General features: G+C 51.3%; 2 protein-coding genes across 3 annotated transcripts; one reads left to right on the top strand and one right to left on the bottom strand.

Annotated features, from left to right (window-relative positions):
- Positions 1-17,144, bottom strand: LOC135914132 (uncharacterized). 2 transcript variants are annotated; one of them, XM_070528878.1, is made up of 2 exons: positions 16,012-17,144; positions 1-577 (listed from the first exon to the last, which is right to left on the bottom strand). In XM_070528878.1, exons 1-2 carry the CDS (start codon positions 16,911-16,913, stop codon positions 73-75), a joined length of 1,407 nt encoding a protein of 468 aa, XP_070384979.1. In that variant the 5' UTR covers positions 16,914-17,144; the 3' UTR covers positions 1-72. The 2 variants fall into 2 exon arrangements, with proteins under 2 accessions (XP_070384979.1, XP_065302956.1); XM_065446884.2 differs by lacking the exon at positions 1-577 and adding an exon at positions 10,568-11,018.
- On the top strand, positions 1,270-3,936 carry LOC135914133 (uncharacterized). The gene is made up of 2 exons (XM_065446886.2): positions 1,270-1,696; positions 3,646-3,936. Exons 1-2 carry the CDS (start codon positions 1,410-1,412, stop codon positions 3,812-3,814), a joined length of 456 nt encoding a protein of 151 aa, XP_065302958.1. The 5' UTR covers positions 1,270-1,409; the 3' UTR covers positions 3,815-3,936.
- Positions 17,145-24,842: the final 7,698 nt, after the last annotated feature.

The raw sequence follows: 24,842 nt of genomic DNA, 5'->3' as shown, positions 1-24,842 counted from the left end.
CCGTCCGCGCGCCCCCGCCGCCCGCCGCCACGGCCGGTCCGACGCCTCCCGTCCCCGCCGCGGGCGACGCCCTCAGCGCCGCGGCGTAGCTGACGGCGCCCGCCGCCGCGGCCGGAACACCAGGGCCCGAGCCGGCAGCCGCCGCGGACGCGTCGAGATGGCGTCCCGCACCCCACGGACCGGGCGCCATGACGATGGAGCCGTCGAGGCGGCCCTCGGCGACGATGGCCCGCCGCTGCAGCGCCGCCACCTCCCGGCGCGCCTCGACCAACTCGCCACGCAGGGCAACGGCCGCGCCCCGCGCCGCCGACACGTCCGACCGCAGGTCCGAGTACAGGCGGACGATCTCGCCGAGCCGGGTCGTGATGAAGGCGCGCGCCGCGACGGGCACCTTGTTCGCAGCGTTCGAGCAGTATAGCTGGATTTCGTCCTCGATCTCCTGCAGGCGAGCCTGCCCCCGCTCGCCGCGGTGCCCCGCGAGCGCGGGAGACGCCACCGCGGTCGCCTGGGACACCGAGGACAGCCGGTCGTCTTCGTCTCCCGCCGCAGGCGGCGCGGTCCGGTACGTTGGCTCTTCCTGTAACGCGATAGCGGCGAGGATGTCGTCGCCGGCATCGGAAAAATCCTACTTCGGCGACGCACCCGCGCTGGCCGTCGCAGGCGGAGACGGCGCGACCTTATGGTCTCTGGCGGTATTAGGCATGGCCGGGCTCAGGCTCAAAGGGTATGAGCCATGGCCATCTCGTGCCCGATGGGCGGCCGAACAAGAAATCACCCAAAAATCGAAAATAAAACCTTTCCCCGCCCGATTTTCACAACGAATGAGGTCCCTACACGTTTAAAAACAACCCCTGCTAAAATTTGGAAGTGCCAAATGCGAAATACCTTGTTTTTGAAGCAAAAAGCAAGAGCCCGATGCGGCCGGCCAGCCGAACCCTTGCACGCGCGCTCGTGCTCGCGCTATTGAATTACCATGTGGTGGGTGTAGCGCCCCGGCCGACTACTTCCCCGTCATTCCTGAAATCAAAGGCAAAAATAAAGGGTGGGGAGAACCTGTCCCTGCAAAAATGCATACCAGGTTTAAAGCCAATTAAAAATAAATGAAAAGGGGTTTTGAATTAATACCCAAAGCGCATGTTTTTGGGAAGAAAAGCCAATTGGAAAAATAAAATTGTGGGCTAACGATAACGCGTATGTGTCCTGAGGTGTCTCCGCGAGGGCAGAAGCCCCCGCGCCGGGCATTTAATGATCGTGAATAATGAGGCTGAGACGAGGTGGCATGGGCATGCCGTAAATGAAGGAAATAGAAAAGAAAAGGGGAAGAAAAGAAAGTGAAAAGGTGAAAGTGACGACAGTCTCGGGTACGGCCCCCGAGAGGGCGCGCAACACGCGGCGGCTCGGCACTGGCGATGCCGAGTGCCAGGAACACCCCCGGCGTCAGTCTCTCTCGTCCATGCGGCGGTACACCGCACCCAGAGGTGGAGCCAGTCCGTCGGTCGACGAGGGCCGCGGCGGACTTCGGGGGTGTTTCCCGGCGTCACACCCGACTCGAGGTGGCGACTCCAGCCGCCAGGTACGTCCCCACGCTGACCGGGGCCATCCGGACGACGCCTTCGCCACCCGGACGCGACGAGTCGGGTCCGCCGCGCGGCAGAGGCGCCACAGATCCCAGGGGACGCATCCTGGCGTCGCGCACGTAAGAGGACCTGGCGTCTGGCGGCAGGGACGCCCCCGGCGTCTTTGCTCACTGGAGTTGATCTTCCGATGCGTATCTACTGATGACGTCACGTCCTGTCTCAGCTCCGAGGTCTTCGGGGGCGCCTCCCGGCGCAAGAGGAACACTTAAACAGATCGCGTCTCCCGAAGGAAGGAACACTTAAACAGATCGCGTCTCCCGAGTTCGTGGACGGTGCCTTGAGTCTGTGCACTGGTGGGATTTTATCTACTGTACGGCTCGGGCGCGCGGATCTGCTGTGAAGCAAAACGGTTTCGCCACCCTTCCCGAAGGCACCGCACTCATCAAGACACGCATACATGGTTATCGCAGTTCAACGAGAAAAGTACTACTGATAGAGTTCAGGGAAAACCTGTTAAAAATGAATATCACACGGAATGTTTGTGTCTGTCACGTCCATCGGGTCGCTCGCTCAGGCGTCCATCATATCATTGCACCCTAAATCCTCCGGATGGTACAACAGGCAGTGGGCCGCTTACATCAATGAAGGAAAAGGGCCGCTGTCCTCTGCTACGGAGCTGCTCATAATACCTCACCCGGAAGGCATGGTAAATGAAAGCACTGTGCAATTTGATAGAAGGAAAAACAAAAGGTTATTAAAGATAGAAAAATCGAAAAATCAAACACTTGAAATTAAAGGAAGTTAAATGCGATGGAATAGAGCGATATAGATATGAACACTATTTACACTGCACGTATATAGCGTCCGCGCGGTGTCTTTTCGTCCAGGCGCAAAGTGCGGCGAGTCACACCATTGGCGCGTCTGTTTCTTCGAAAGTCTGTCGCCGTTGTTCGCCACGTTCTGGCGGCTCTCTTGTACACGCGCACACCTGGCTATCGGCGTCTTCTGAACGGGTTAACCGCATTCACCAACACGCATCCGCGTGTGACGCGCTACGTCGCACTCGTTCGCGGCTCAGTTGTGTTGCTCTGCCTAAACCTACGAGCACCGCGCCCCTCCTTGCGTCGGGCGCCCAATGGAATAACCCGACAAGCGCAAATGTGTCCTCGCTGTCATTGCTGTCGACTGCCCGCACGATGCGGACGAGCAATCAGGAAGCCAGCATTGCGCCCGGCGCACCTCTACATAACTCCCATTGCGGGTGAGGCCAATTACGGCGCGACGGAAAGGTCAATTACGGCGCGTCACAGGCCCCCACCTCGGGCACGCTGTGGCGGAGCCAATCGGCCGCGCGGCGCTCCGACTACGCTGATTCGCCGTAATTGGTGCGCGCTCTTAGGCGCGCCACCCGTCCCACAAGCACGGGGCAATCGGGAAATCCTGTCGGATGGGGCTCGCCGCTGAGGCCCGCCCTGTCACATTCTGAGCATCGCACCTCGGCATCGCCCATTTTTACTTTGCAAGTGGCGGCTAGGTGGTTGCAGCCGCACTTCGTGCATCGCACTTTGGTCGCGTCCGCTTTGTGAGGGCACGTCGTGCGCCCGTGCCCATACGTCGCGCAATACGTACACACGGGCACGTGCAGGTCTTCGCGGGCGCGCACCGCCGTCCATCCTACTGTCAACCGCGGTCGCGTCATGACTTTCGTGAACCCCTCCGGGTCCATTTCCGCCACGTAAGTCCGCGTACCCGCCCTCTCTCCAAACGTGATGCGGACCTTACAACTATCGAGATCGAGGTCAAGGCCCTCGTTGCGCTCGTTCAGCTCGCGCATGAAGTCGTCCGGGCCGATGTCGGGATCCACTCCGGTAAATTTAATGCAAGGATTACGTGGTTCACCATGTCGCATTAGGATTGATCTTTGCGTGACCGGATTGCTGTTTATCGCTACCCCTAGGTTAGTTAAAGACTGGCCGTTGTTAGTGAATGCGGTCAATCCGTACCTCGTTGGACGGAACGTCACGTCTCTGATGTTCTTGGCTTTGGGGTCTATGTTGCTCTTTAACAGGCGGAGCACGTCCCGCGCCGGCGTCTCGGTCTGCGACATCGGTGTCAAGAAAGCGACGCACTTGTGCCGCACGCCGAGGGTCCCGGCGCCCGTCGTCGCAGCGCCAGCGGGTCCGCCGCGGGCCGCGCCGGTCGAGGGCGCGAGGCCCGCCCGCAGAGCGGACGCGTAGTCCATTCGTCCGGCGGGCGCCCCCACCGAGCTGCCGGCGCCCGAGGGCGCGGGAACTGCACCCGCGGACGCGGCAGGGCCGCAACCAGCAGGCCCCGGGCCGGCCATCGAAAGCGCCATCGCCAGCCGGGCCTCGGTGGCCGCCAGTCGACCATGCAGCTCGGCCGTCTCCCGCCGCGCCTCGGCGAGTTGCTCCCGCAATTCGCGGGCCCTACCTCCCTCCTTGGCCGCCTCTTTCCGCACCGCCGCGCAGGCTGCGGTCGCCTGCAAGATCTTGGTTGTTAAGAAGCACCTTGACTCCACCGAGACCCGTTTGGACGGCCGGTTGATCCACTCGAGGGCCTCTCGCTCGATCACGTACATCCGGTCCATCGCCTTGGTCGCGTCGTCGTGCTCTGGAAGCGCCGCCGCCACTGCCGTGACAGCGGACTGCTCGGAAGCCGCGGACATCGCCTCGTCCTTGTCTGTACCGGCGGCCCGGGGTTGGTCTTCGTCCGCGGGCGGCAACTGATCGACGAGTGCACAGAAACGCGCGAGAGCCGCGTCGCCGTCCTCCGAAAGAACCGGATCCCGCGAGCGGGGCGACTCCCCGGCAGCTGAGGGCCGCGGGAGGGAGTGGGACGGCGACGCGTGCGTACCTCTGCGCGTCGTGGGCATGGCCAGGCTCAAAAGGTATGAGCCATGGCCATCTTGTGCCCGATGGCTGGCCGAACAAGAAAACGCTTAGAATTCGAGAAAGAAACCCTTGCCCGCCCGGTTTTCGTAGCGAATGAGGACCCTAGTTGTTAAAAAGCAACTCTTGCTATAATGTAGCCATGACCAAGCAGTTGCACGCGCGCTCGTCCAACCGCCCCGGCCGAGTGCTTCCCCGCTTATTCCTGAAATCAAATCAAAAAGAAATGGTGGGGAAAAAACCTGTACCTGCAGAAATGCATACCAGGTTTAAGCCAATTAAAAATAAATGAAAAGGGGTAGTGAAATAGTACCCAAAGCGCATATTTTTGTAGAGAAAAGCCAATTGGAAAAATAAAAGTGTACGGATAAATAACGCGTTGGTGTCCTAAGGCGTCTCAGCGAGCTCAGAAGCCCTCGCGGCGGGCTTTTAATAGGAATGAAATAAAGAGGCGGAGACGGGTTGGCATGGACATGCCGTAAACAAAGAGAGAAAGAAGGAAAGAAGCCCCCCTTTCCCCAACACAATGAAAGAAAATGTTCAAATGGGAAAAGAAAAGAGGAAAAGGAAGGTGCAGTCAAAATGGGAGAATGAAGTATGAAATGAAAGAAAAGAAAAGCAAAAGAAAAGGAAAAGAAAACAGAGCAGAAACACAGACGCGGCTGACAGTACTGAGCGCAAGTGTCCTGACCAGTCGCGGTCGGTGCCACGGGGCGTCAAGCCTGTGCGACAGTAGCCACGGTCCCACCGAGGGTCACAGTACGTGGCACACGAAGTAAGGGGGACAGCAAGCCATCAAAAAATTACCGACGATTACGTTACTTCCTAATGCGAAATTTGAGCGCAGCAAATAAGCTGTTTCACCTTTTCGATAGATTGAGGCAAAGAAATCGAGCAACACATGTATGCGCTATCACAGAATTTTTTTTTTATTTTTCACACGTATGCCTTTAACAAAGACTCCATTAACAGTTCTTGACAGTCATGAAGGAAGCTTTGTGGTCGGAGAAATAGACTGATATATGTTCGACTTGGTACACCAATGCTTGATTCTCAAAGACGAGATCTATACAAGTGCCTCGCGAGGTTGTCACAGCCGTGGGACGCGTTACGAGCGAGAGGAACGGGATGTTCTCCCGCATAAGTGTTAGGAAATTGCTGTTTGTCTTTATGTCAACATTAAAGTCCCCCACTACTAACATCGGTGTGGATCGATGGACGGTTAATGCGAGTTGCAGGAAGTGCACGACGTCTTTCGTGAGTGCGGTAGCGGACTCACGAAAGCGGTATCAGTCGGTCGCTGCTAGCGCTGGGGGGACGAAAGGGGGGCGGAGCTGGTTATGAGGCCGACGATAACGCCGACGCCGACGCGAAACCCAGGAACGGACGCCAAAGAGCCATTTGTGTAGCCAGCCCTCCTCCACAGTCTCTCCTCCGGCGCACGGCAACAATCCGTTCACGTGGCGTCAGTACTACGAATGCGGCTCCGGCCGACCGCGACGTGTACGACCCGTCCGTATAAAGGTGGGTGCCCGGACGTGTGGCGGCGCACGTCGCCTCGTGTGCTTGTAGACGCTTGAAGCTGAAGCCTCGCGCCTCCGATGGGTGGTCGCGCCAACAGTCCCGCGGGAACAGCACTTCGGCCGGGGCGTAACTGGAACGGCCAAAAGTGACGGGTTGTCCCCGGTGAAAGAGATCGAACTCGGCGTTTAATCGATCTAGTTCGAGCTCCAGCGGTGGTTGGTTTAGGAGGACTTGTAGCGCCTCCGTGCGCGTCGTGCGGTATGCTCCAGTAAGCGCCAGCAGAAGCGTGCGCTGCACCGTATTAATGCGCGCTCGGAGACGACAGTCTGGTTTCCCACTCCACCACACGGGCGAAGCATACGTGATGGCCGGCAACAGGACCTGGCGGTAGAGGTGCCGGCGGATCTTGGCATCGAGGGACGCGTGCATGTGGATGAAGGTGAGAGACTTCATCGCGAGCGTCTCGGCCTTGCGCTGCAGGTATTCCGCGTGGTCGAAAAACGATAAGCGTCGGTCGACTAAAACGCCGAGGATCTTGACCGAATTCTTGAATTTGAGACCCTTCTTAGTAGCGTCAACCTTGATGGTCGGTTTGCTCTTTTCCATGCCCCCCCTGCCAAATGAAAAGAGGACGCATTCGGTCTTGTCGTGGTTGAGGCGGACCTTGGTGGTGGTTGTCCATGTCTTGATTGAGGTCAGGGCGGCCGCGGCTTTCGCCATGGTGTCGAGGCGGTTTTTCGCTGGAACTAGAACCACTGTGTCGTCCGCGTACGCCTGAATGCGGACTCCCTCCGGCATTTCTAAGCGCAGCAGGCCGTCCACGACAACGTTCCATAGCAGGAGGGACAGTGGTGACCCTTTGGGACTGCCCAGTGTCGCGTCCGTCACGACGACTCCCGAGTGGCAGTGAAATGCCACCGAGCGGTCGCCGAGGAACGTCCGCAGCAGGTCCACCAAGTTGTGAGGGCACTGGCGTTCCCTGAAGTACTGTAACACGAGGGGGTGCCACACGCTATCGAACGCTCCTTGAAAATCCAGAGAGATGAGTGTTACGGGTGTGCCTCGCGCTCTGTACTCCCCGATGTATTGGCAGAGAGACGTCAGCGCCTGAACCGCACTACGGCCGTGTATAAATCCAAATTGATTGGGATGCAAGTAACGTCCCGTCAAGAGAAAATGGTAATGGCGCCCGAACAGCAGGCGCTCCAGCACCTTCCCGAGGATAGACGTCACACAGATTGGGCGGTAAGCCTGCGGCGTGTCCAGTGGTTTGCCGGGTTTTGCGATGAAAATGACTCGGCCCCTCCCCCACACCTTGGGGAAGTGGCCCAGTGCTAGTGCGGCATTGAAGATGTTAAGGACGAAGCGCTGGTGGGACGAGCAGAGGGCGACGACCACGTCAGTCGTTAAACCGTCCGGACCTGGGGCTGAGCCGTTGACAAGCTTGGCAAGCGTGGCATCGAGTTCCCCGGCAGTGAAAGGGTGGTCCCGCACACGTGACACGCTGGGCCGCGCGCTTTGCTCGCGTATCGCCGCATGCTCCGGCAGGTCCGTATGAGCGTCGTCCTTGGCTATCAAGGAGTTGAGGAGCAGAGCAGCCGACTGCAGGACGCTTGTCGTCCGACCGCCGTCAGGTGTTGTCAACGGCGGCAAATGCAGCTGCCCTTTCTCCTTACCAAAGGCCGCTCGGAACGGCGCCGAGGACATCGACCTGCGGCTGCAATCTTCGCATCTTTCCCGTGCGTCCGACGCCTTCGCGTGTTCGATCTTCCGTCGGAACTTAGCCAGGGCCTCGCTGTATCGTAGGCGGTGGAGCGGCCGCAGTGCGTCGTCCCGACACCGTTGGAAACGACGCCGCAGGGCTCTCGTGCGGTTTTTCTCCATCTGCAGGTCCGGCGTCCACCAACTCTTGCCGCGCTTGTGCGGAAGGACCGGCCGGAGATGTTTGCGGCGCATTCTCTCGAGTACCGTATATATGCGGCTGAGCGTCGCGTCAAGCGCTTGCGGCGAGCTGATGTTCGTTCCGCCGGCCCGCTCGAACCACTGGTGGTCGCGCAATTCGGCGATGAAATGTAGCCGGCCGCACTTAGTCAGGCGCCGCTCGCGTTCGCATCCGCTGTACAGCATGAGATCGATCGCGCGGTGCTCCGAGAATGTGACATCAGAGGATACGCTCCACTTGAAGCCACGACGGACGAGCGCGGGAGTCGCCAACGTCACATCAATCCAACTGTCCGTGTAAAGATTGGAGTAGGTGGGGGGGACGCCACGTCGTTCAGGACGACCAACTCCCGTGCTGCCGCGAACTCGATAACGCGGGAACCACGGTTGTCGTGGGCTCGCGGGCCCCACATGGCGTGTTTCGCGTTGAGGTCGCCCATGAGCAGGATCTCGTGCAGGTCATTGGCGTCCAAGCACGCCGAGAGTTTGTCCAGGGTCGGCTCGATGGAGCAGTGCGGCGGCGCGTACGCCGCGACGAGCAGCCACTCGCGCTGTGCCGTAGTGCATCGCACCGCGACCACCCGCCGGGAAACGTACGTCGGGAAGACGTCGAAGCGTGGGCGGCGCCCATACAAAAATGCTTCCTTACTTTCTTTAGAACTTTTATCAACATCCTGTCAACTTTAGTAACATCCTATTGACTTTTACTTTTTAGTAACGTTTGTCAAAAGAAAGTTGGTTACTTCTTTTCTAACTTCAGTATGTAAAAAGAAAGTTACTAGAAAGTTAAGACACACTATTTTAACTTTTTAGAAACACGATTCAATAGGAAGGTAATAAAAATAATTATGTTCTTAAAGTACATAACCCAAGTTACAAAACATGCATGAATATTATTCAATAAGGTTATAATTATTCAGTGAACATGGCTGGTGCAAGACAGTGTTGTTTCACGGACAGGTGTACCTTTCCAGAATTTGCAATCAACTTTCTAGTAACCCTGGTTACTACAAAGTTGTTAAAAATGATTTAGTGAAAAATGAACATATAACAGCATCTGAACTATAAATGAATATGCAAAGACTGGCTGCATTAAAAAAATGTTTTTCTTTTGCACAGTAACTGTTTTCCTAATTTTTAATCAACTTCCTAGTAACAGACCATAGTAGAATGTTCATAGAAAAAAATTGCTTCTAATACCGGACGCTAAGAGGAAATATGGTCTCACCAATTCAAGATGTGGGCACGTATTCTCGAAAACACGACAGCTAGTGCCATGGGAAGCGTGTATATGAGCGGTGATCATGAATTTGTGCTCAGTAGGTGTCAAAGAAGCCCGTAGGCCATGCACCATCGCACTAGACGGCGCGCTGATCGGCTCGTGTTCGCCAACTAAAGCGGGAGACACACGGTCCGATTTGGTGTTCGATCCGGCGTCTGACGCGCCGAAACTGCAGCCCGAATCGAGGTGTTTTGCCGTGCCGAAGCGCCGGATCGGACGTCCAGCGTGCGACAAACCGGGCAGATTTTCATCGTTCGACGTGTCCGACAACTGCACCGTCGTCTGGCCGCAGCCATTGGCAGCGCGGCTGGCATGTGACGTTCTCTGACGTTCCCTCCACGGAGGCGGTGCTGGCTTTCCGGTTTCTCGCAGTTATTCTTTTTCCTTGCCTGCTGCAGTTTGTTTCTGACATGAAATAGTTACCAGTTCAGTAAAATTATCTCGAACGTGTGCCTGTTATGCAAACCAGCGCCTTGTACACTAGCACTAAGCTACTGCTGAGATCGGGAGCCGCGACGCGAGGGCCTTTCGCGAGCAGACATCACACACCGACCGTCTGAGCGAGGCCGCTCGCTTCGCTTGCACGTTTGCCCTTCGCAACAACTGCGTCGAGTAAACAAATTGTATTTAATTACGGCCGACCTAAGTGTACAGTGTTCATTGTTTTGGCAAAAATAAGCACTCTTCGACGAGCTCGGACTGGATCGCAAGCGCCGTCGGCTGCAGCGTCCGCCTAGCTATGCCTACCGGCCCTATCATCGCTGGCTTTAGCGGAGCCGTCAGTGGACAACGCGCCGTCGTGAAGTGTTCTGTCACTGACAGGGGCATAATTTTATCGACAGCCTTCGCGTAAAGCGAAGCAGTGTTGTGCAGAGTTGTTTATATTGCGTTTCTCGACGTGGATATGAACTCAAGCTGGGGAGTTGGATGTGGGCGGAGCTTACGCGCCGCTCATGCCGTAGCATGCAGCGCCGCACGTCGGATCGGACACCGAATCGTACCGCGTGCGTCTGTATAGCTCGCTCATGGTTCGGCTGAAGTCCCCGTATACACTTTATAAATAAGGAAGCCTACCTAGGCACTGTAAACCCAATGATTGGGGCCTAAATGCCTATCCGCCTCCTACTACGGCTTCCTTTGAGTGACAGTCTGATCTCGAAGGCCGTGCTTTTGCAACCTGCATGCACCTGAAGCAATTGCGAATCTTGAAGGCAACATCCGCTTAGTTTTTATTATATATACATTTCCTTAAACTTCGTATCACAAAGTACAAAGTACACACTTCTGGACCAAATAAATTTATTAAAAGACTCTATCAAATGTTATTAGGAAAAAACACACAATTTTTTCATTTAAGATACATTTTTCTAAAAAACCGCAGAGTGGCGCTACTGTACTATTTGTTTGGTCGACACACCACGTTGGTTGTCGTAAGTGCTCCCTGCAGTAAGGTGGCATTTGAGTTAAATTTTAGAAGTGCCTAGACAAAACGTGCTCCTTGTTGTGTGCAGTGACCATCCCAAACCCTCCGGACTCGTGTAACGCCATTAGTTCGCCGTGTGTTTCGATCGATCCACCAGTGTCGTCAGTGAGTGCCCTAGTACAGCTCCCGTCCGAGCTGCCTTTGTTCTGCCGAGGTGCCGGCCCGCGCTCTCGTGAAAAGTCTGGTACTGGGGCTTCAAATTGTAGTGTTTGGAAGACTGTTGAAGGTTGTGCTTTTGTGGAGCTGGAGTTCATCGGCAGTTCTACAGTGCTTGCGCCAGAGAAACGTCGGTGCTTCTGTACCTGTTGGACGAAGGAGCGTTTGCCAAGTCTTGAAAGGTAAGCAAGTTTGGCGCTTGCGCGCATTCTTGAAGCTTATGATTTACGTAATGAGCGTTGTGTAACTAGCTAGAGCAAAGCGCTTTCCTATCGTATGTTAGCCATGTTGCTGTGCACATTTAGCAAGCAATTTCACGAAAGCTTCCTCTGATGTTACAGCGTACTTGCATTCTGCTACCCGCCTTGATTGCTATGCCTGAATGGGCACACAATTATGAAAACACATTGAAAGTTTGTGTTCGTTCGGCAGTGCGTAATAATTTGAAGACTTCGATTTTGTAGCGATACTTACCCCTCTATTCTATATCACTCTTCTCGCCCACCGCTAACGGCCGGCAGCTGCAGTACGTAGCACGGCCCGGCGCGTCGGTCAGCCTACTAACGAATAGCGCAAAGGAATACCATCGCTACAAAATCGCGGTCTTTAAATTATTAGGCAAATTTTGTGCACAATGAGATGTTATAAACACACCTTGCATGTACATGAAAAAAAGGTTTACAACAGAGATGACATATATGCATGGGCACATATATGGTGTCAATAAAATACTCGAGCCTCTTTCTGCCTACAGAAAAAGAAGTTATGTCTTCTCGAGGGCATGGCTGCTTGTAATAATGAACCTCTAAGGGAAGGTTTTCTCTAATCCCTATTTTTATATCTAAATGCTTATGTGGCATGTACAAACTGCTTGCATCAATTTCTCATTGGGATGAGCTGTCTGAAATTTAATTTTCAGTAATAATTGCAATAATTAACTCCTTTCACCTGTCTTCTAATGACTAAAGTTCTATGCTTCTACCTTGACAAACCTTTTGTGAAATTAGTTTGATGAGGCCCAATATACAGGGTTTTCTAAATTGAAGGTATCAGTACCTATTAAAGACTATGCTAACTATGAAAATGCTGCTTGTGTATATTGTTTATTCACTCTGTCAGACAAAATCTTTACACCCAAGTGCAGTCAGTAAATTTAAAAGTGCATGTCTGCAAAGGGAAGTCAGAATTGTATTTGAAGACAATTGCATCTTGTTTGATAGTTCTCGAGCACCTGTGCGCCACTAATCGAGCACAGCTTGGCCCTATACTCGATGAGGCTTGAAGCTTTCAATGTCTGCTAATCACTAAAACAGCACCAGATCTCACTCTGTGTCAAGGGGTGGCACACATTTGCTTAGTTCTAGGCAGATGCACGTCTTTCTTTCGCATTGAAGTTCCCAATACGTAGTTCCCATGTCTTACGTAAAAGTACACAGCTCAGTACAATGCATGTATGGTATACGTAAGGCTGCTTTGTTTTTTAAACCGAATCAACAAGAAGCAGCGACTTCCGTTTTTGCAAACCTTACCCTACTTCCTAACCATTCCTTGATCAAATGCGTATAAAATGAATCTTTGGTTGTTGTATTCTTTCACAGGTAGACATCGGTGACGGTGTATACGTTGAAAAGGGCCTGCTGAAGAGGCTGTGCCTGGATGCTAACAACTCAGGCTTTCACTTCGCGGAGGGCCTCCTTAAAGCTCCTTTTTCAATAGATGTTGAAGGGAGGTCCTTCCCTGGGCGGCTGTGAAATGCCTTCCACAGAAGGATCCGTTGGATTCCAAGAAGGTCAACACCATAGTAGGTATGTGTGTCACAAAGAAGCATCTTAATATTCTTTGTGCAGTTTTCAACAAAACTCCTTTCATGGCAATTTCAGTGCTATCTTAGGGTATACTCCTTTCTTTCCTGCTAAAATAGCTATTAACCTGATTATAATAGCATATTATAATGCAAGCTTTGCCACCATAACTAGAAAATTGTCATTACTGTTGGCATATGTATTTTTGTGATAGAGGCCCTGGTCATATGAATGCACTGATAATATAATATCCTGTCTTGTGGAAAGCTAACATGTTTAGTAACAAGCTCACTATGACAATGCCTGCCTGCACAACAAAGGCATTTTCTAATCTTGCTGTAGAACGTCCGTAATGCCTGTTCAACTGCTTACATGTTGCTTGTATCATTTCGTGGTTCTTAAGTGCAACATAAAAACTTGGAGGACGCTTAAGCTTCGCCTTCAAGAGTGGAACGCGATAGCGTTCCCGTCGACCCGCCAATGGGTATAAGACAATGGGCTACAGGGCAGCCATCACTTACGAGGCGCCCCGCATCAGACGCGGTGAGCGTCGAGCCATATGGTCGAGCAACGCGGCGTTCGGCGCAGCAACGAAACGTGCGCCTGAGCAAGCGGAGCGAACCAAAGAACTCGGTATCCCGGAGGGGGAAATGATGCACGCCAGCCAAACGCCGTGATCGGCACGGGCAGAGAGATAGAGAGATAGTGATCTAAAGAAAGGAAGGACGCTTGATTCTGCGGAGGGAGCGAGGCGAAGCGTTGTCAGGGGAGAGAGTCCGAACCGCGACAGCTCCAATGCGCGCGTGGCGCGCCATCTGTCGGGGCAGCGCCGTACATGGAGAGGAGGGGCTCTTCTGTGTTTGCCGCAAGATGGCTCTCCGTGTGCGGAAAGCGCAGAAGAAATGCAGCGAAACGCACTTCGCTACTCGTGTAATTGCGACTTCTGTAAGTTACATGTTCATAATTACCTATATACACCACAGTATAACTTTCCACGGCTCGTTTCGAAGGCAACACCGCATTCACTAGAGGCGCGTTTGTACCTTTTGGAAGCATCGAAATCGTGGCTGAGTGGTAGCGTCTCCGTCTCACACTCCGGAGACCCTGGTTCGATTCCCACCCAGACCATCTTGGAAGTTGCTTTTTATTTATGGAGGGCCTGCCGTGATTTATCGCTCACGGTCAACGCCGCAAAACGCTGACGCCGACACCGACGCCGACGACACCGGCTTTTCTGCGACACGAGCTCCTTAACGCTATCGCGTTAAAATCAACTCTTCTATGTACCTGTGCCCAAGCAAAGCTGCAACATAGTTATGACTGACACCTTGCCTTTCCTAAGATAATTCACACATGAAACTTCCATGTACTAGTCACAATACGAATATCGAAGTTCATTAAACTGAAGTTGATTTACAGCTTTTGTTTGTAGATGACAATTGGTACGATAGAGTTTATGTGTCGTGCATCTGTTGGTGTTACGCACATCCATCACGCTCCCAGCTTTAATGCACGAATTCAGTCATTTCATGCATTTTTAGGACTTTGCACAAAACAGGTGGAGATGTTTATAGCTCACAGGATTGAAAGCTTGTCTCTTGTGCACTTCCTTTTTAAGAAACAGGTGCATGGTGTGTTGCAATGTCACTGTAGCAAAACTAATATATTGCCTTTTTTCTTCTCGTTTCTAGACTACACAACGCAACATTTCAGCCTACTTCCATGGCAGCTGGAGAACTCGTCCTCCTTACTAGCCCGGGGATATTAAATGGATGTGTTCAAGCACAAATGGAAACCCGTCTTCTTCTGTTGCATGCAACACCTAGCCACTTGGCAATCACTATTCGCCAAAGACAGATAGTTGACAGGATGTTACTAGCAAGTCGTTGGGATATATAAAGGTGGTTAATAAGTAGTCATTGCACAGTTTTTAGGAAGCAAATAAAAATTTTATTCAGAGATAATCAAAGCTTACTTTTGCAATATATAATTGCAAAGTAATTACCTCTGAATAAAATTTTTATGTACTTTCTAAAAACTGTGAAGTGACTATTTATTAACCACCTTTATACATCCTAACGACTTCCTAGTAACATCCTGTCAACTATCTGTGGCGAATAGTCGACAGGATGTTACTAGCAAGTTGTTAGGATGTATAAAGGTGGTCAATAAATAGTCGCTTCACAGTTGACACTTTCTAACGACATAAGATAATAAGCAGTCGGTAAGAATTCTATCGACATTTTATATCTATACTTTCAATTCAATATCGGTGGCCAATAGTCGGTAGGAGGTTACTAGGAAGTTGTTACGGTGTCTAAAGACGTTTTATAGAATGTCGATAGGTTCTAGTAACATTTGTCTAAAGACGGTTTGTAAAATGTTACTAAAATTTTTTGTAAGGGCGAACAACGACTGCGCTGAGCGGCTCCTCTTCCGCGCCAAAGTAAGCGAAGTCCGGCGGCAGGTGCGGCTTCGTTTTTCCGGTGCAGGGCGGGTCGTTGATTGCCGCGATGGTGATGTCAAGGTCCTGCATCCGACGCGTCGCGGCCGCCAGCGCGCGCTTCGCGTGGTCCAGGTTGATTTGCATCACGGCGACCGGTTCCGGTGGTGACATGTTGACGCTTGAACGCACCCGACCGCCACGCCCGCCAGCCCATCGCCGCGTCGCGCCGCTCGCTCCCCCCCACCCCGCGGCGCACCCCTCACTGGGGCTCGCCATACTGGGTGCGCGCCCGGAGGCGGGCCACTCTCTCCACAAGAATCGGGCATTCCGGAAAACCGGTAGGGTGGCTCTTATCACTGCGGCCCGCCCTGCCGCATTCTGAGCAGCACACCGCAACGTCTCCCATCTTTATCTTGCACGTGACTGCCAGATGATTGCCACCGCACTTCATACACTGCGCCTTAGCCGGGTCTGACTGGTGCGGGCACGTCGTGCGTCCGTGGCCGTAAGTTGCGCAGTAGGTACACGTGGGGACGTGTAAGTCTTCGCGCGCGCGCACCGATGTCCAACCGACCGACAGGCGCGGTCGCGACATGAGTGTTCGAAAGCTGGCCGAGTCTACCTCAGCCACATATGCACGCGTGCCCGCCCTTTCGCGAAACGCGACACGGACCTTGCGCTGCTCAAGATCTAAGTCGAGCCCCTTGTTCAAATATTTTGAGAAACTCGTCGGGGCCGACATCAGGGTCGACCCCCGAGAACTTGACGTGAGGTTTTCGCCTTTCCGCGACACGCACGATGATGGCCGCGCGCGTGACTGCATTGTCGCTTATGGCCTGTTCGAGGTTCTTGAGCGATTGCCCATTATCGGTAAACACGGTCAGCCCGTACCTCGTTTGACGTAGGGTGACGTCTCGTATGTCCTTGGCCGTCGGGTCCACGTTGGTCTTGAGGAGCCGGAGCACGTCGCGAGCCGGCGTCTGGGTCGTCGCCACGGGTGTCAGGAACGCGACGTGCTTGTGCTGCGCGACGGGCCCCGCCACCTCGGCGCCCGCCGCCACAGCACCACCGGGTCCGGCGCTGGCCGCGCCGACAGCAGGCGCCAGGCCCGCCCGCAACGCGGCCGCGTAGTCCATGCGGCCCGCGGGCGCGCCTGCCGGGCCGCCAGCGCCCGAGAGCGCGGCCGCCGCACCCGCAGACGCGGCGGGACCGCGACCAGCGGGCCCCGGGCCAGTCGTCATGGTCGCAGGAACGCCCAGGCCGGCCTCCATGACAGCCAGGCGCCGCTGCGACTCGGCGGCCTCGCGACGCGCCTCGACCAGCTGGCCCCGCAACTCGAGGGCCGCGCCGCGCTCCGCGGCCATCTCCGCCTTCAGGTCCGTTTTGAGTTCTGCACAGATGCCGGCCATCTCGAATAGCCGCGTCAAGAAAAAGGAACGCGCCTCCGTGGGTACGCGGTTGGCCGGGAGGTTGCAGAATGTAACGACCTCCTCCACGATCGTGCGCAGCCGGACCCGCGCCGTAGAACCGGGGTCGCCGGGAACCGCCGCCGCCACGGCCGTGCCCTCCGACACGGACGAGAGGGCCTCCTCCGCCTCGCCATCACCCGCCGGTAGCCGGGTCACGCCCTCGGTGGTCGAGAGCTGGTCGACCAGCTCACTGAAACGCGCGAGGACCGCGTCGCCGTCCTCTGAGAAATCAGAGCCCCGCGAGCGGGGCGACTCCCCGGCGGCCGACGGCCGCGGGGGGGAGCGGGGCGGCGACGCGGTCTTGCCCTTGCGCGAGCTCGGCATGGCCAGGCTCAGGCTCAGGGGGTATGAGCCCTGGCCATTGTGTGTCTGGCGGCCGGCCGAACAAGGATGCGCTCAAAAAACGAAAATAAGGCCCTTCCCCGCCCGGTTTTTGCGCCGAATCAAGTCCCTGCACGTTTAAAAATAACCCCTGCTAAAATTTAAAGATGCCAAATGGGAAATACCTTGTTTTTCCTGGAAAATCGCGGAGCCCGACGGAACCGGCCAGCCAGACACTTGCACGCGCGCTCGTGCAAGCGCTCGTGCAAGTGCAGGACAGGTTCTCCCCGTCCCGTCCAACCGCCCCAGTAAACTTTATTTCTGTTGGCCTCTCGTGAGCCATATACGGTGAACTGTACGCGGCAGCGCTTTTGAGACCTTAGTCCGGTCACGCACTCCAAGAAAACGCCATACAAAAATAATATTTGGAACCCGCCTTCGCGTTTACCTCTGCCACTTCAAACAAGAAAAATAACCAGGACTGAAGTTTCCGCCTTGTTTGTTGGGCAGAGCTTGCCCTGGCGCTATCGAGTTATCATGTGGCGGGTGTACCGCCCCAGCCGACTGCTTCCCCGCTTATTCCCGAAAGCAAAAGCAAAAATAAATGGTGGGGAAAATCGTGTACCTGCAGAAATGCATACCAGGTTTAAAGCCAATTTAAAATAAATGAATAGGGGTTTTTAATTAATACCCAAAGCGCATGTTTTTGTGAAGAAAAGCCAATTGGAAAATAATAGTGTTCGGATAGGTAACGCGTTTGTGTCCTGAGGCGTCTCAGCGATCTCAGAAGCCCTCACGTGGGGTTTTTTAATGACTATGAAGAATGAGTCGGAGACGGGGTGGCATCGACATGCCGTAAACGAAAAGTGAAAAAATCCCCCCCTTTCCCTAACAAAGTGGAATGAAATGGACAAAATGAAAAGAAAGGAAAAAGGGGGGAGGAAATTACAGTCACTATGGGAGAACACAGTCATGAAATTAAAAGAAAGAGAGAAGAATGGAAAAGAGAACGTAACACAGAAGCGGCAGGCATCACTGAGTGCAAGTGCCGTGACCGTTCTCGCTCGGTGCCACGGGTCGTCGCTCCTGTCCCAGAGCATCCACAGTCTTTACACATGTGCACAAATCCACTGAAGGTCATCGCGTTTGCGCGACCCTCCCGTAAGGCACTCGAAAATCGAACGCGACCTAACGTAGAGTGAAAGAAAATAAAAGAAAAGAAATAAAAGCAGAAGAAGAATAATTTGAAAATAATGCAAACTAGAAGTGAGGCGTGCAGACAGGACACAAGAGTAGAGAGGTGGACAACACGAACGCTCTCTCTACTCTTGTGTCCTGTCTGCACGCCTCACTTCTAGTTTGCATAATGAATCCTTACCAACTAGCTCAGCTTTCTGTCGTTCTAAGCTTAATTTGAACATAAATGTCGCGTTCCACACTTTGCCTTTGTGACATCAATCGCTTCGTGTCGGCGGACGTCATCTCGACTTGATGGGCGGCCTCTGGATGTACGACCGGGCCGGGAGCCGCGAACGTCAGCTGTTGAGTCAGTCCGCAGGTGTCTACTAGATGGCTGGGCATAGTCTTTCATCCATGAGGCCGAGGAGATGTATACACGTTATGTCTTAAACAGATAAAACGGAATTAAAAGTGGAAATCGTAAAAAGAAAGCACTGGAAGCGCAGAAAGCACTGAAAAGTAAAAAGAAACAAAAAGAAACACAGTTGCACGAGACGCAGTGTACTTGCAAAGCGTTCTCGCATATGTCTTTGAGCCGTGTGAATTGTTCGGCGATGTACACCTCTCACACGTCGCATTCGATTCCTTGGTCGACGGTCGTCGTCTTCAGTAATGTCCACGGTCCGGTGAGTCCGTTGCCGCACTCTTCCCTTGGCCAAATCCCTCGGGACAGGCTGACCGCGCCCACCGACAACTGAGCTCGCGCGACGCGCATGGTCTCGTTCGGGCGCACCGCGGATTGCTTGCACTCGCGGCAGTCAACTAAGAAAACGGGCGTGCACGTCTTTACGAGAGGTCCGACAGACTCCGAGGGGCGGCACGAGCCTATCATCAAGCGGGGCGCGCCCCGACGCAGCCGATGGCGAGGCGGTAGCAGCAAACTAACATGCCGCAACGCCCGGGGCATTTCCCACAGCCCAATCAGCTTGGCGAAGCTACACTTGTCCATGGGCAGATCGGGCGTTCCCTTATAACGTCGGTGCCGCGGCTCAACCAACTAGCCATGTGGCAAAAACCCCGGGAGCCTCTCCCAACACGCGAGCAATCCCGACACTCGCCACGCGGTCAGCAGTGTGCCGGGCGCCCAATGGCATGGTGGCTTGAGTCCGGGCGTGCGCTCGTTTACGTGTCTGGCACGCCCCAGCACTGTCAGCGGCGTCGCGGGGTCAATCAATGATGCGGGAAGATGCTGTGGGCGCCACCCTATGCCTCAGCCGTGCAGATGAACGGGCACCCACTATATGATTTGTCGGGCGTGCCCCGACCCCGCCCGCGGTGCTGCGAAACAAAGCAGCAGCGCGGTAAGACGCTCGGGGCGTCTCCCAGTGTTCGGGCAGGCCATACGAGCAAATACGAGCTTGTACTCCTGTTTGGCGCATCGCTACAGCTCCCACCGCGCAGGGCGTCCAATGAGCGTTACGGGAATGCACCGGAGGTGTTGCGCAGAGAATGAGAGGCTCAAACCATACACTCTCAGCCGCAAAGGACTAAAAACGGTAGGGGGGTTAGTCTCTTTGGGGAGCAAGTGCATTGCCACAACCTTTAGTCCCTGAAGGACGAAGCATTCGTCCCTTCGAGAGTAACTGCAAAAGGACGAACTGTTCCTCCCCTAGCAGTTGCTCCCAAGGGGACTAACAGATGCTCCTTGCACATGCTCCCACAAAGGACTAAATGTTCATCCTTCACGATGCTCCCCCTCAGACTAACAGTTCGTCCTGTAGGACCAAACATTCATCCCTGTACATACTCCCCACAAGGACTAAATCTTCATCCTTTCCAATCCTCCCCCTCAGACTAACAATTTGTCTTATAGGACTAACAGTTTATCCTTGCAGATGATCCAGTGGGGAGCACCACTTTCTCCCATAGGATCAACTTTTACACTAGCTTTGCACTGCCAGGGATGAATTGTTCCTCCACTGGGGATTAATGTTTCATCCTCAAACGTTTCATATAGAGCCTTCTCAGTGTCTGCCCTGGCTGAGGGTTGCATGCTGCAACTTGGTCAAAACATTGTCACAACAGAAAAGTGGGGTGGGGGTGTGAAAAATAATTTATTTTCCAAGCATCATAAATGCTATGAAACATTATTGCTTCAGCATGGTTTGTGCCACACGCACAAGTGGTGTAGCTTGTATTCCACTGCTTACACCAATAAGACGGCAGAGCAGATCAAAAGTTTTCTGTGCTTTTGCACAAAAAACTATGTCGAACGTCCAGTACAATGCCATTTGCGTGGCGACAGCTTGCAGTAGGTTAGGTGCCTGGATCTCCAGCGCTTCCAGCTGGACTGTACACTCTGGCAGCTCCAGAATGTTGCCGGTGTAAGTCACAGTCGGTACAACATGCACCGCTTCAGGCTCCTGGAAGAGTGATGCATTGCAAGTGGCCTTAGAATAATAACATTCAGAAAAAGCAATATGTATTCAGAATAAGATACATGACGGTTCAGGCATTTTAATTTTTTCCCGAAATCTGGCAAACATTTTTTTTCTTTCTGCTAATGTCTACCCCAAATATTCTTTTCAGTGAACAAATCTCACTAGATAAACTTTCAGTGGCGTTTTGATCAGCTCACTAATTTTATTGATGCTGATATGAGCAGTTATAAGTTCATAATTTGCACTTGACATTAAGTTTTAGTGCCCAGAAAAATGTATTAAGTAGCCTTGCAAGAGTACACTAACACAGAATTACCACTTATTTGGAAACGTTATGTATATAAGTACATGGCTGGAACAAACACTGCAGAAAGTGCATCCTGTTACCAGTGAACTTGCACAGTTCAGCCACCACAGAAACTTTAGCATAAGGAGTGCACAGCCCCATGCTCCCCAGCTGTCTGCATAATTTACTGTCTCCGCTGAATTTATTTTTCAGAGGACGTAAAAAATGTAAACTTTAGTAAAAAGAAGTAATGATTGCTAAGGCAACAGGGGCTGATGAGTGATCTCGACTTTGCTAGGAGCCTTTTGTATCAAGCGCACTAAGTTTATACGGATTCATAGGTGCCCATGAATTGCTTTCTTAGCACTCAGATTGTTTTAGAGATGCTTTACTGCTCTAAATAAATGCTGAAAAAAATTTTCTGCACTTTCACATCAATCGCATAGGCACCTTAGGTATAGTCATGTTGCTTTTTCGAATCAAGGCATTTTCTAAAATGAGTGATTTATAAAAAGCATAAAATGCGTACTTTATGCCTATTCTACAGTTAAGGAAATGCCCTATTAATGAGACATCAAGACATCTCGTCTCGCTAAAATAATGAATGCAAAAGTTGCTTCCCCTTGCACTGCTGTTTATTTCATGTATCTATTTTGCTGCTGCTGTGGAAATATGCATATCCTGAACTTCAGAACAGGCATAAAATAGGCCTTTCATGCTTATAATAAATTACTGGGCTTAGAAAATGCCTTGTATTTGAAATATCCGGCACATGGCTATACCTAAGGTGCCTATTCTATGCTCATGCACCATTATCAACCTTGATAGCCTGTTTACAAACAAAGGTACAACCGGACATGGCAAAATCATTGCACCTTACAGCAGCTGTGAGCATTCTAATATGTTCCTAAAAGAATGAAAGAACTCACGCGACTGCACACAAACGCCTCAACCCGTTCCTTCACCAGGCTGGGCAGCACAAATATGGCCGCGGTGAGCATCAAGTCTGAAAAATAACAAGGTGGTAAAAAGAAAGATGAATAAATACGGCAAATATGAAAGATGAACTAGCCTCTTGCCGCATACTGAAGTCGAACATCCTGCTTGCTCTCTTTTGTTTGCATTATATACTATATGCACAGCAGTTTGTATCCCCTAACTTTGAATATACAAAACCTAAAACTCTAGTAGCCACAGGCTTTTGTTCATTCTGCTCTTTATTAATGGTGGTAACCACAAGCAGGGGCCAATGCCGAGATATAGTGTTTGCCACCTGCCTCAAGCTTGGGAAGCATGCACATGACGTAAGTCGCTAAGCACCGTTGCCACAGTTGCAGGCACTCTACACGCTTTTAATAAATCATAACCAAAACATTCTGTGCTGCTGAGCCCTTGTGCACGACCACTACGTGCATGTCGCTTGTAGAAACGGAAGCAGCTCATTGTCAGGAGTAGAGCACGTATGAAAAAACCTTACTGCACAGACACTCCCAAGGCATACACGTACACATGGTTCTCTTGCCAATGACAGCATGAGCTTAGTAGGAAACGCACTGCACACAGCTAATTAAAAATGTTTCACTCTAGGTGACAGCAGGTGCTGCATTTACATGAAATGGCACTGGTTTTCACTCAGTAGCAGATTGCTATACGGTCATTTCATACAAAACATCCCAGACACCTAAAGCGACCATCAGCAATTTTCTTGAAAAAATTGGGCTACATGGCTATTGTGTGCATAAGGTTTCACCAAAGTATTTTAGTTGCAAAAAATGTTTTGATCATGTGAGCGCCGAGATCTCTGCAAGGAAGCAAAAGTTGGTTGCAAGTACATATGTTTTAATCAGTCTGAAACTAGGTGCAATAGCAAATTTCACTTTAGACCATTGTATTGGCATCCTTCTTTCATGTGACGTCATAATTGAATGCATTTTACAATTTTCCATGTTTATTTGGCTCAGTAAAAATGCAATAAAAGTAACATTTTCCTAACTTTTTTCAATAAACTGCGTTATTTTTTCAGCTACTATAATTTTTCTCTCTTTTTGCCTGCTGCTATAGTGTATGCTAAATATAATGTGGAATTATTAATAAATATATCTTTTGAGACGAATACCTCCAAGGTTGGCAGGAAATGAATTTTATGCAATATGCAAGCCAAATTTAAGCATTAAGGCTCTCCTGATAAAAGTATGTCAGATAGCTCAATATACACACCAAGCTCTTACCTTGCGATTAAGAAATTTTCGTTCGAGTATATGTTGCCTGAAGCAAGAAAACAATATTTGAAGTCGACATCCAACATCACCAGCAGGCACTCTATACATGCCGCTGCTCGTCATCTGCGCGTTGTCTGCTCTTTTCCTTGTCATCTGCCGCCCAGCAGATTACGGCTAGTATAAGGGGGGTTCGTTTTTCAGTTTTATGGAATTTTTCAAAAATCCCGTGTTGCAGATACCACTATTCTAGTCCTTGAGCTGAATTGTTCAGAGAGGTGTACATGCACCAAAAATCAAAACACATCTCCAACAAAATTACGAGCACTCACTAATGAACTTCCTAATTAGTTATTGTACGGCCCATATTGATTGTCAGGAGTATTCATTTAGAATGAATTTCCAGAATGACACCGATGTCAAAATACTTCCCAAAGTATGGGATGAAATAGTTACCCTTGTACTTCAATGCATAAAAGCATTTTGTTAAAAAAAAGTAAGGGGACCAACAGTGAATCTTTACGGAGAGTTTGATGGCGCATATCGAAACTGGTGGCATTCTGGAAATTCATTCAAAGTGGATATGCCTGTCAATCTCACCAGCTACAGTGTGTAAATTTCAATACGTATTTCAATTAGGAAATTGATTAGCAAACATTTGTTATTTTGTTGAATATGTGTTTCGATTCTTGATGCAAGTAATGTCCACCCCTCTGAACAATTCAGCTCAAGGACTAGAATTGTGGTATCTGTAGTAGCCAATATATAAAAGTTAAATAAAACTGAAAAATGATCACCCCGTATGCTAGCTGTTGAGTGCTGGGTGGCAGATGATGAGGAGAAGAGCAGACGACAACACACAGACGACGCCAGCACTGGCATATACACAGTGCCTGCTAGTGATATTGGTTGTAGACTTCAAAAATTGTTTTCTCGCTTCAGACAAAATTTACTCAACCGAAAATTTCTGAATCACAAGCTAAGAGGTCGGAGCGTATATTGAGATATTTGAAGTATCTTGATCTGGAGTGTCTCAATGCTTAAATTTGGCTTGAATATCACAAGAAATTAAATTTCTTGCCAACTCTGCAGGTATTTTTCAAAAAAGTAATTTTACTATTAATTACAAATTATTTTTAGCATACAGTATGGCAAGAGGCAGAACGGGAGAAAAATTATGGTAGCTCAAAAGCAACGAAGTTTATAGAAAAGATTTCTGAAAACACAATTTCTATAGCTTCTTTTTTTTTACTGAGTCAAAAAAGCAATGAAAATTCTAAAATGCATTCAATTGTGATGTAATATGAAGGAAGGATGCCAATACAATCTGTTATTGCATCTAGTTTCAGACCTGAATAAAAAATATGTACCTCCAACCAACTTTTGCTTCTTTGCAGAAATCTCAAAGAGCACTCATGTAAGCAAAACATTTTCTGTAACAAAAACACTTTGGTGAAACCTTATTCCCACAATAGCCATCTAGCCCAATTTTTTTTTTCAAGAAAATCAATGATGGCCGCTTTTTGTGTCTGGGGCGTTTTGCATGAAATGACCCTATACAAATGTTACAAATGTGCCCAGAGGCGTCGGGGGAAAGCAGGGCAAGTTGGCTGCCTGTGCTACTACCACATCAGCCGCTGCGTATGCTCCTTGGCACTGCATGGCAATGAAATCTTGTTAAAAGTTTGTGCTTTGTACTGTCTTGTCTACCCCAGTCATTCTCTTTGCACGCGTAATGCGAAACGAGGGATCATTCTTCACTTACAGCAAGTTGTTTTTTCATCAACCTTCATTGCCATTAATTTAACAT

The sequence above is a fragment of the Dermacentor albipictus genome, unplaced genomic scaffold, assembly GCF_038994185.2.
Source record: "Dermacentor albipictus isolate Rhodes 1998 colony unplaced genomic scaffold, USDA_Dalb.pri_finalv2 scaffold_15, whole genome shotgun sequence".
NCBI lineage: Eukaryota > Metazoa > Arthropoda > Arachnida > Ixodida > Ixodidae > Dermacentor > Dermacentor albipictus.
This window is presented reverse-complemented; position numbering and strand designations above follow the sequence as displayed.

Coding starts and splice junctions, on each gene's coding strand:
- LOC135914133 (XM_065446886.2), top strand. CDS start 1,410: ATGCCGAGTGCCAGGAACACCCCCGGCGTCAGTCTCTCTCGTCCATGC. Junction 1,697..3,645: donor CGCATCCTGGCGTCGCGCAC/GTAAGAGGACCT, acceptor GCTCTTTAACAG/GCGGAGCACGTCCCGCGCCG.
- LOC135914132 (XM_070528878.1), bottom strand. CDS start 16,913: ATGCCGAGCTCGCGCAAGGGCAAGACCGCGTCGCCGCCCCGCTCCCCC. Junction 578..16,011: donor GTCACCCTACGTCAAACGAG/GTACGGGCTGAC, acceptor ATCGCGTTACAG/GAAGAGCCAACGTACCGGAC.